The sequence below is a fragment of the Bos indicus genome, chromosome 6, assembly GCF_029378745.1.
Source record: "Bos indicus isolate NIAB-ARS_2022 breed Sahiwal x Tharparkar chromosome 6, NIAB-ARS_B.indTharparkar_mat_pri_1.0, whole genome shotgun sequence".
In the NCBI taxonomy this organism is placed as follows: domain Eukaryota; kingdom Metazoa; phylum Chordata; class Mammalia; order Artiodactyla; family Bovidae; genus Bos; species Bos indicus.
The window spans coordinates 100,322,516-100,334,638 of record NC_091765.1 but is presented as its reverse complement, the minus strand read 5'-3'; the positions used below and the strand labels follow the sequence as shown (position 1 = coordinate 100,334,638).

General features: G+C 38.5%; 1 protein-coding gene across 7 annotated transcripts in view; it reads left to right on the top strand.

Annotated features, from left to right (window-relative positions):
• Positions 1 to 12,123, top strand: part of WDFY3 (WD repeat and FYVE domain containing 3) — a 283,525-nt gene that overhangs the window by 114,280 nt on the left and 157,122 nt on the right. For all 7 annotated transcript variants that reach the window (XM_070791719.1, XM_070791718.1, XM_019963046.2 and 4 more), the window contains 2 exons: positions 4,079 to 4,188; positions 7,927 to 8,088. In XM_070791719.1, the coding sequence (XP_070647820.1) occupies positions 4,079 to 4,188; positions 7,927 to 8,088 (272 nt within the window). The remainder of the gene's footprint in view (positions 1 to 4,078; positions 4,189 to 7,926; positions 8,089 to 12,123) is intronic.

Below are 12,123 nucleotides of genomic sequence, written 5' to 3'. Positions count from 1 at the left end.
AAAGCTGAGAGATCCCATTAAGTTGTTTTGAATAGCAATATACTGAAATTCTGCAGTTCATGGGGTCGCAAAGAGTCGGACATGACTCAGTGACTGAACAACAAATAACTGAAATTAATAGGTGAGAGCAAATTAGTTCTTCTGAATACATTTGTTATGTAAAGATAGTTTATTTGTCAACAGGAGTTTCCAGCCTCACCCTGTCATTCAGCCACAACTACTATCCAGGCTTCTTTGTGCTCAGTTGCTACTCAGTTGCGTCCCACTCTTTGTAACCCCGTGGACTGTAGCCCACCGGGCTTCTCTGTCCATGGGATTCTCCAGGCAAGAATACTGGAGTGGGTTGCCATTTCCTACTCCAGGGGATCTTCCCAACCCAGGGATTGAACCCACGTCTGCAGTGTTTGCTGCATTGGCAAGTGGACCCTTTACCACTGAGCCACCTAGGAAGTCCCCAGAGCTTTTGAACACTCCTATAATTCAAAACTAGATAACACCATTATATGCTATTGCTGAGGTAACTCATCTTCACCACCTTTTTCTCAAAAAACAGCAGGTATTATTAAGGTGGTAAAATTGTTAAATGGATGCCTTGATCCTTTTCAAGGTTTATTTTCCTAATTAATATCTCATTCAGTCAATTCAGCAATCTACTGAACTGTTGTAATCTTTAATAACAACATTTTTGTAAATACACTGTCTTTTTGTATCTTGAGGAATATCTTAATGTTCATCGTCAATGAAAATGAAGGAAACCACACACACACTTATAAATGCCAATAATCAGATATATGGAATTGTTTCAAACCAAGAAACATTTTTGGTATTTTGTATCTCAAAATAAGCATTGGCATTCATTGTTGGTAAAAAGGAAATAGCAACCCACTCCAGTATTCTTGCCAGGGAAATCCCATGGTCAGAAGAGCCTGGCAGACTACAGTCCATGGGATTGCAAAGAGGACATGACTGAGTGATGGAACAGGTATGCACACACATTCAAAGGAAATGAAAACACTAATTTGAAAAAGGATCTGCTCCTCTATGTTCATTGTGACATCATTTACAACAGCCAATTGGAAAATACATTTGTCCAATCTTCTTTTATTGTTAATAGTGTTAAGTAATATAAGTGGAATCCAGAGTCACTCAAATTGTGTCTTGTCTATAGGTTTCTAGATTCTGTACCAGGAAGATAACTTCCTTTTTTAATGTAGGTTTAGTTCTTCAAAATCTCTTTTCTGCCTGTGAAAGACATAGGTAGTGTTGACAAGTTGGTTTGTTAATCAGTGTTTGTTTTTTTTTTTTTAAATGAACTAGAAATCTATTACATTGGTTTAACTGTGAAATAATCAATTTGAATGCTGCAAGTATTTTTTTTAGGATATTGAGTTATCAAATAGAATTGCACAATTTAAAACCAAAGTTGCCTGGTTTTGAAGAAGCCTAAGAAATGAAAGCATAGCATGTCAGCTTTTGATTGAGAATTTTAGCCAACTGGGAAGAAGCTCCTCACATGAGCATTTAATTCCTATCAAGGAAAGACTCCTGTTATATGTAATAGCAGATGCCTGGGTCCATTGTAGGCTTGCAGGAAAAAATTTGCAGGTTAGTTTTTACCAATTACCTTAAACCCTGATAGCTCAGTTGGTAAAGAATCCACTTGCAATGCAGGAGACCCCGATTCGATTCCTGGGTCAGGAAGATCCACTGGAGAAGGGATAGGCTACCCACTCCAATATTCTTGGGCTTCCCTTGTGGCTCAGCTGATAAAGAATCCACCTGCAATGCAGGAGACCTAGGTTCAGTCCCTGGGTTGGGAAGATCCCCTGGAGAAGGGAAAGGCTACCCACTCCAGCATTCTGGCCTAGAGAATTCCATGGGCTATATACTCCATGGGCTTGCAAAGAGTCAGACACCACTGAGTGACTTTTACTTTAAACCATGATTGCTAAAATGATTTCTCAGTGGTATTTTGTTTTCTTCTTTCTCTACTTAATCAGCTTTGAACGCTGCTTTTTATGTATTACTCCCCCTTTAAATCCAAATTATCCAAACCTCCTAGTGTTCATGAGAAGTTGGATTCCATGTGTCCTTCTTTGATCTCCCTGGGTTGTTTATTCACTCATTTAACAGGTATTTATTGAGCCCCTACTTAGTGTCAATAATGCGCTCCATACAGGGGATCAGGCTCTGAACAGTGCAACCAAGGGTCGACTCCCATGGTTTTATTTTCTAGAGAGGGGCAAGAGACTAAATTAGTGAGCATGAATACAGTAACTTCAACACTTATGAGATACTGAATATCAGAAGTAAGCCAGGCTTCAGTTGACTTCTCTTTTCCAGTAAAAATTTTTTTATCAATGTCTTTATCTTTTACAAGCTAGACAGCCTGGATTTGAATATAGGTTCTGTCCCTGACTAGACAAATTACTTATCCTCTCCATTTCTCAATTTATGTTGCAATAAGGGGTAGCTCAGTCGTTAAAGAATCTTACCGCAATGCAGGTGACACGGGTTCAATCCTTGGGTTGGGAAGATCCCCTGCAGAAAGGAATGGCTACCCACTCCAGTATTCTTGCCTGGAGAATCCCATGGACAGAGGAGGCTGATAGGTTCCCAATCTGTGGGGTCGCAAGAGTCAGACATGACTTAGCAACTAAACAACCACCTCCACCAAGGGGTATAATAATAGAAACTAACTTACTGTGTTCTTGTAAAGATGAAATGAATTAATCTACAAATGCTTATAACAGTCCTTCTTATACAGTTAAGAGTCAGTACAAATAAGTAGCTAAAAAATTTTCCCTTTAAAATGTTCTTTCACATGGGAGTATATAAAGATGAAATATGCTGAGCGCAGTTTTATACATAAGTCTCATATTATTTCGTTATTGAATAAAACTCTTTTATCTTGATTGTCTTAAATGGAAGAAAATAATACCTCTAAAGTAATCTATGAGTGAGTGAAGTTGCTCAGTCGTGTCTGACTTTTTGCTACCCCATGGACTGTAGCCTATCAGGCTCGTCCGTTAATGGGATTTTCCAGGCAAGATTACCAGAGTGGGTTGCCATTTCCTTCTCCAGGGGATCTTCCCGACCCAGGGATTGAACCCAGGTCTCCCGCATTGTAGGCAGATGCTTTACCATCTGAGCTACCAGGGAAGTCCTAATCCAAATTCTATTTATTCTGTATCCTACATCTTTATGACGTGTGTTAAATATACATTGGTAACTTAGCATGTTGGCTTAGAGTGAACAGATTGGATTTATTTTCTGACTTTAATTCATCTTGTATATCAGTATGAAAATTAATGAACTTTATACTGATAAAATTAAATGCATGGTTTGAGGTTTATCCATTTTCTCTTATCCTTAAAATTATAATCAGCTAAATTGACTTTCAGAGATTCTTCCAACGCTACAGTTCTATGAATGACTCCCTCATTGTTTCTGTCCCCTAATGTCAGCTGCTCAGGTCACCCCTTGTTTGTCTCACTGAGCGAACCTCCTAGTTTGTTTGCCCCATCAATCTCTTTGCCCTTCTAGTTTGTCATGCACATCACTCTAGATTAATCATTTTAAAATAATCCTTTCATCATGTACTTTGTTAAGGAAACTACATTCACTCCCTCTTGCCCAAAGAGTCAAGTACAGACAGCCCCTTAGCTTACCTTCCTTCAAAAATAGGTACTTTCTATCACTGCTATTGATATTAGACAATATTCTCAGCATATGCTCTTCTAGAATGTGAACGAACCCTGTGTTATTACAGTCTTTATCTTGATTATTCCTCTGGCCACACTTTGATTTTAAAGCAGTATGCCTAATCTCTGCTTCTTTCCCTTCCTCTGGTTTCCAGACAGACATGTACTTGTTTTCCAGGCAAATTTAACTCAAATTTTCCTTCTTCCATGACTATTTTTGACTAGTTTGTGACATAGTTTTTCTTCAAATGTATCAGTTGACTTTTATTTTTCTGTACTTATATGATAATATCTGCATATACCAATAAAACTTTACTCTAACATATTTTACGTATGATTTATCTCCACCTAATGATTTTCCTTTGGTTTTATAGAGGCTGCAAGTCGGGCCATAGTCCAGTTCTTGGAAATCAATCAGAGTGAAGAAGCCAGTAGAGGTTGGATGCTTCTGACAACAATTAATTTGTTAGCATCCTCTGGTCAGGTGAGACCTTGCTTTTCATATTTGAAGCATCTCTCTTTATCCTCTTGGGATTTTGTCAAATTAAATTTATCATCATATCTAAGTAAGAATTTATGATAATCATTGTATTCTCCTCTTTCACCTTGCTCATTTTTCTGTGCTTCTCACAAGATCTCTGTAAGGAAGTTAACATTTCCATTTTACACATGAGGAAATGCTTAGGACAGTGTTTTCTGTCTTTGTCATTAGAGTGTGTGGTTCTGTTTATACAGCACACTGGGCAAAGAGATGAACTCCCTGCAGCTGGATGGAAGGAGCCCAGGAACTCTGGATCCCCAGGCCCGGCCCAGAGTTTCTGTAACCCGTGTTAGGGAAACTGGCTCAGAAGAGTCATCTGAGATTCATCCAAGGTCACTTAGCTATTTTCAGGATAATATGTATTACCTTCCCACTTGATTTATTCTGGAGTTTGCTTTTTTCCCCCTTTAAATCAACTTTAAGCATCTGTCACGATACATATGGCACATAGTCATTTATGTGCTGTTCGAATACCTGATTTGTGACCTGTGCTGTTTTGGGGATGAAGGAAGTTTATTCAACCTTCTAAAATCTGGAGTAGAATTACCTATCAAAGTTCATACCAATCTTGAGAACGACTTTTGTCTAAATTACAGTGGGCTTTCAAATACCCCATGGATCACAAAAGTAAGTGTGACATTGATCAGACTAGCATGACAGGCCATGAAAGAAACAGTGCACATTTCTTGGTAACGATGTCCTGAAACCAGTTACTAGCCCGAAATAATTACTAGCCCACTGGAATAATTACTAGCCCACTTGAATGTTTTTCTTTTGGAATACCCTGTTTCCCTTTTTGTTTGCTGGATTTTGTTTTGTTTTTTGTTTATTTTATATTGGAGTACAGTTGATTTATAATATTGTGTTATGATTTGTTTTTTAAAGCCGAAAAGGAATAAGACTCAATTTATCCTGATTTACCTAAGGCTATCCGAGTTTTACCTTAGTTTTGCATAGAAGGCCCATATCCCAGGAAACCCCTCAGTCCTGCGCACGTGGAGATGTTTATTCACCCTGAGTACTAACCTTTCATAAGGTCCTGAAGTAGACCATTGTTTTCATGCATCTGTGGCCATATCAGATGGCTATCAAAATACCACTTCTGCTTGCTATTGATGATAGCTGTACATGACTCTACATTACTGTACCAAAATGTGGTTGGGCTAAGGATAACATGTAAAATAATAATGTTTAATTGGAATATATGTAAGTTTTATTCATATTTTCTGTAGATGTTCCGTTTTCCTTTCTCAATTGTGAGCATGGACTGTGCTCTACCATAACACCTAGAACATGGTAGAAAGTCAGTAAATGTGTATTAACTTACATGTGCACACATGGATAGACCAATTTATAAGCATAAGAAAAGAATCAGGAGAAAAGAATCACTTAAAAATTTACAGGTGTTGCCAGTTACCAGTTTGGATATCCAGTTTTACTTTCAATCTGTCTTGTCATAAGATGGAAATGAAAAGTGATGTCATTTTACTTGATACAAAGGGGCAACCAGCAATAATCTAACTGGCAAAAGAGATGTTTTGAAAGAAAATTCAGTGTTAACATTTTGAGCTGACATTTTGGTTTGCATCCTGTTTTTTGTTAGCAGCAGTGAGTTACAGAGATGACTGAAACATGGTCCTGAGTCAACAGGTAGATGACAGAGATGAAGTGGATGAAGCTAACACCATGAAATGCAGTAGGGGGCTGTATGTAGTAGTACAAAAAGGGAAATGCGGGAGTTGTAAATTTTGCAGGTGAAAGTAGGAGGAAAGATGAGGACTTAAGTTTCAGGTGTGAACAGACGTGTACACTGAGAGTCACGTGGAGACTTGGGGTGTCTAGAAATAATAAAAGATAGGTCAGAACAGCAGAGGACTTGGGAGTGTTGGAGGAGGGAAGTGATGGTGGGTGAGTAGAAACGGGCCAGACTGTGGGCAGGATCGTTCCTTAGGCGCGCTGTTCCCCTCGCCCGGCTACTGCAGTGGCTCAGGCCCCATTTGTCTTGTGGGGTTTTCTGTACTAGTTTCCGAAGTACTCTCGCTTTCCTGCTCTTTAATCTATAGTCTGTACTACCAGCAACTGATTTTCTGAAATCTGGTTCTATTACTCCTTTGTTGGGAGCACTTCACTAGGTTTCCAGTGCCCACCTGCAGAGGGCATTGAGCATACACTGGCTTGGGGACCACTTAACGAGCTCCCAGCCCAGAGCAGGATATGTCAGTAATGAGCCTTCCTTGTAAATGAAGGCTCGTGCAGTAATAAAATCTATCTTGTAAGGTTGACTTGAAAAGCAGGTGAGAGCATGTATTTAAAGTGCTTAGCCTTAAGCCTGTTATATAATAAATACACATTAAAGATTAGACACTGTTGTGGGTTTTCAGGAGTCAGCAGTTTTGGACTCCAGTTCCTGAAACATGTTGTACAAAATGGCCTTACCTTCTGTGTATCTTCCAGGCGACCTTCCCCCTCTTGTTTTAATTCCTATCCTTCATGGCACTCTTGGCCCTGCTGATTATTCCCTTATTTTATTAGCCTGAATGTACTACCATTTTTACACTCAAGAGAGTAAATCATAGTTACTGATGAACTTGTTTCTGCTGGTAGACTACAGCCTTGTGAAAGGCAGGATTCCTTCATCCTTTCACGCCAAGTTCCTAAAACACTGACGTATGCTATGCGTTCAGGAAATGTTTAATAAAAAAGTTAATAGACTAAAAAAAAAAAAAAAGGCGAATAGACTAATCAACACATGATGCGAGCCTGTTGATCTCCAACATGGAAAAACTTACTCCAAATTGTACCATGGAAAGATTTTGATAATTTTTATAGCATGCTTCTTTTTTCCCCCACATACTTCTTAACAATACTGAAATGTTCACCATAAGGTCTAAAATTTCTTCCTCTAGTAATCTTTGAAAATAATGTACAAATTTTCTGTGTCAGTGATGGGTATACCCTTCAAGTGCCCTTCCCACCTAAGAATCTGCAATGAGAATAAAATAAAAGTAGTAGTAAAGGAACTAATTCATAGTTTAGTACATTAATGTGCCTTTGCATGTGTTACATAAACCTCATATCAACCCTAAGCGATGTATACCATTATATAGATTTTATAGGAGAGAAAGATGAGGCCTAACAAAAGTTAGTTTGCCCAAGTTTATGGTTAAGTTCCTTTTTTCTAAATCTTAGACCTTATGTTCTCAGGAACATGCTGCCTCTTAATAGTCAACTTAATAGGTACCTTAGTAGGTAACAAAGTTCTCAATATTTGATTAAAGCAAATTTCTCCAGATAGGAAATGAGTATTTGTCATTCATGGAGTCTTTTAAATATTTTTTCGGCATTTGAAAAGGTATTTTGAAGTGTACTTTTCTGGCTTAAAATTTTTGAGTTTATTTAACTGTACCAAGTAGTTATTGGCTTCCCTAGTGGCTCAGATGGTAAAGAATCCGCCTGCAATGTGGGAGAACAGGTTTCGATCCCTAGGTGGGGAAGATCGCCTGGAGAAAGGAATGGCAACCCACTCCAGGATTCTGGCCTGGAGAATTCTGTGGACAGAGGAGCCTGGCGGGCTACAGTCCATGAGGTCGCAAAGAGTCAGACACAGCTGAGCGACTTTCACTTTCATAGTACAGTTATATCTCTCTGTCTACTCACTTTATTTATCCATTTGTTTTCCAGAAAACCGTGGACTGCATGACAACAATGTCAGTGCCTTCCACCCTGGTTAAATGTTTATATCTGTTTTTTGACCTTCCACATGTGCCTGAGGCAGTTGGAGGTGCACAGAATGAGCTACCTCTAGCAGAACGTCGGGGACTACTCCAGAAAGTTTTTGTACAGGTATGAAAGGTGCTGTGTGTCTGTTCATGTAGACCACCGTATTTCAGGTGTAACAGGTACACTCCTTAAGTAGATGTTCTGCCTGTCCCATTTTCTATAGTGTTTCTTGCTATTTATTATAAATTGACTTTATTTCATCTAACTGGCGTATTTCTTGAATCTGCCCATTTCTTTTGAGGAATATTTGGGCAAGGGATTCACAGGTTTGTTATTCTGAACAGATTCTATCATTAAGATTACCTGTCATATTGTAAAAACATCTCTAAAATGAACAAAGCAAGGAACACTTTTATTAACAATGCTATTAATTTGGGGGTAATATTTCTTCTCGTGTCAAGAAATTCTGTCTTGTTGCTCTCTAAATATAGGAAGCCCTTAGCCAGTAAGTATTTAACTTAGAAAAGACAGTTTATTTTAGTGGCTGCTGCCACCTCTTCTGCTCCCTGTCTGTGAACCTTCTTTCCCACTGTGGTCACTCTTCTTTTGATAATTGCATTAGCAGAGTAAGTGAACCTTTGTTAGCTAGTCTGGAAATATTGTCATCATTTGATATCCATTCTTGGGAGAAAATTTTCAAAGCAAACAAACTATAAACATTTACAATATAATCTATCCATGGGAAATATGGTATTTAAAAATATATGTTTGACATAAAAAGATGAATACTGCATGATTTTATTTGTAAGTTAAGAGGTCAGACTTCTAAAAGTAGAGTGTTGGTTGCCTGGGGCTGGGAGGTGAGAGAAAAGAGAGTTGTTTTCCAGGGGCTCCAGAGGTTGAGTTCTGCGGGAGGGAAACGTCCGACAGGTGTTTTGCATGACAGTGTGCATGTAGTTAACACTCTGTCCATAAAAATGATTAAGAGGGTTAAATTGTTATGTGTTTTTATGCCTCAATTTAGAAGACTCACACCTGTTTGAGTCCCATTTTATGAAATAAGATGCCAGTTTCTTATCTCTAAAATGAAAATAATACCTGGCTAAAGGATTTGGGGGAAGAGTCAGTGAAATAATACTTAAAGCTGTGCTTCTCTGCTTTCGACATAGTAGACCTGAAACGCAAAAAGTTATTTTTCTGATAAATAAGTTTGATTTCTGCTCTTGCCTCTACCACTTTCAGCATCGATGAGAGCAGGAAGAGAGAACAGAGAGGACACTGGATCTGTATCCGGTGCAGCAGAGCAGGGGACAGGTGATGCTGGCACCTGTTACACTCGGGTTGTTGCTCCAGGAATGATTCGACTTTGCTGAGATCTATGTGTGCTAAATTGCTTCAATGTGTTCGACTCTTTGCAGCCCCACGGTCGGTAGTCCACCAGGCTCCTCGTCCATGGAATTTTCCAGGCAGGAATACTGGAGTGGGTTGCCATGCCCTCCTCCAGGGGCTCTTCCCAGCCCAGGGATCAAACTCACGTCTCTTATGTCTTCTGCTTTGGCAGGTGGGGTCTTTTACCACTAGATTTCCCAAGTGTCTCAACTGTGAAGAATACTCCTGCCAATTGCAAGAGACAAGGGTTCAATCTCTGGGTAGGGGAGATCCCCTGGAGAAGGAAATGGCTACCTGCTCCAGTATTTGCCTGGAAAATCCAATGGAGAGAGGAGCCTTGTAGTGTATGTTCCATGAGGTTGCAAAGAGTCAGACTCATTTGTGCAACTGAGCCCCCACACAGCAGTGAAGATGAGGGAGAGGGGGAGAGTAAGACAGATTAGAAATGAAAAGACAGGATTATCAATAAAATGCTAATTCAATGAATATTTATGGAACACTTGATTTATTAAATACTTTTGTGCTAGCGGTTAACATCCCTATCTTGTGATCATTTGCAAGACCTTCCATGACTTCAGAGCTCTTGTTTTCCTCTGAAATAATAATGTGAGGGAATGGCAGAAATGGGATTAGACCTCAAGTTTATCTAACCTCTCAATTAGAATGGAAGAGAATAGCAATGGGAAGAAATAAAAGAGTAAACTAGGAATTAAAGTTTTTTTAAGACATGGCTGATGAAGAGAGTGGGTTAGTCTTTGCTGATCAGACTAGAGCCCTGTTTCAGTAAAGTCTCTGAAGAAGTAACACCTTAGACAATAAATGGAAGCTAGTAACTAACTAGCAAAGATTTCTTCTAAAACTTAATTTTTTTCTATATCTGAAAGCAGTGGGTACTGACTTTGAACTGAATGTAGGATTCATTTTAGCATATTGGAATCATTGGATGTTAAAGGAATATTAAAGGCCAAACGGAATGCAATAGAGAATTTAAATGAAACGCTTCATTTACACTTATGGAAACTTATAGTCATGCCTGTTCCACCCCTGGTGCCCAGCAGGGCTCAGAACCCTGCTCTCCCACCGTCTAGTCCAGGGTTCCTTCAGTGCATCAGCTTAGCTTTTTTCATTTGTTATCACGGTCCAGACATTGTTTTCATCATTTTGTCTAAAAAACCCAGTGGACACAGACTTATTAAATGTTTTCAGAATGCATAGTGTTTATTATAGATAAAATCCCTGTGTTTATATTTTGTGACAGATGGTTTCCTGGGACCTTGGCAGTTGGTAGTGCTTCATGTAGGCTTTTTTTTTTGTATTTGCATTAATGTGGCCAATTACTGCTCTACCACACTTGGCTGGACATTGTAACAGAATCCCTAGGAATACAAGTGCTTAGTTTTGGGGCCGAAGAGGAATGAGTAGATTCTTCAGTTTTCTCCTGCGTAAAATGAAAAGGTTGTTAATACTAGATTATCTGTAAGAATTCTTTTGACTGGGAAGATTAAGAATTAGTTATCTTAAGGGTCAACAGCAAGGAATTAAATCCAACTTATTTTTGAGCACAAGGATTTGACTTGGAAAAAAAGATTTTATTTTCAGGTTTGTTTTTATGTTATAAATTAGAGAAATGACATCTGTCCCTCTAATCACATATGGGCATGTGAAAACCAGTGAAAAGTATAATTAACGATAGACTCTTATGAGTGTATATATATATGTGTGTGTGTGAATATATACATATATTTTTTTGCTGCAGTTATCTTTATTTTCATATACCTTTTTGTTACATTAAATACATGTGGGAAGAGGTACACATATTACATGTACTAATAAAAATTTGGTATTCAGCAGTGTCTCTAGGCATTTTTTTTGTTGGGAAGGGGAAATGCCTGTACTTAATAGTTTATATATATTTTGTTGTTCACTGAATTCTTAATCTTTTTTTTCCCTGATATTTGTCAGCTATGAATTAGAAATTCTTGTATTTGAGTAAAATTTTGCTCTGAAGGAAATAGGAAAAGACAGACCTACCTTTCTCAGATGAAACATGATACTTCAAATACTTTTTCTATATAATAGTTTCCTCCAGATATTAAAATATTCTGGTTTTATTTTATTTATTTATAGAATATTTAGATGAGAAAATATAACACAGAGAAGGAAAGTTAACTTTTTCTGCCACCAAATTGAGATTAGAAGAAGAAAGGTTTTTGGAGAGCAGAAACCATAGTTTCATTCCCCAAGTAGCAGGCCTTTAATGCCATAAATGGTTGTGCAATGTGTGTTTTCCAAACCATAGGTAAAGAATAAGTTTTCATTCCAGAGTTTAAGAAGTGTTGAGTCATGCTTTAGAAGATTTTTGGCTGCTACTGCTGCTAAGTCGCTTCAGTCGTGTCCGACTCTGTGCGACCCCATAGACGGCAGCCCACCAGGCTCCCCTGTCCCTGGGATTCTCCAGGCAAGAACACTGTTGCCATTTCCTTCTCCAATGCAGGAAAGTGAAAAGTGAAAGTGAAGTCACTCAGTCATATCCGACTCTTCGTGACCCCATGGACTGCAGCCTACCAGGCTCCTCCATCCATGGGATTTTCCAGGCAAGAGTACTGGAGTGGGGTTCCATTGCCTTCTTCAGATTTTTGGCCACTAGACATAATTAATAATTCTGAATTAAGATGACTGTATTATTATAATGTCCCCTTCTACTTGCATATAAGTTGGAAAAAATTGAAAATACTTTTAAAGACATGTTATTTTCTTGTCTCCCTAAAA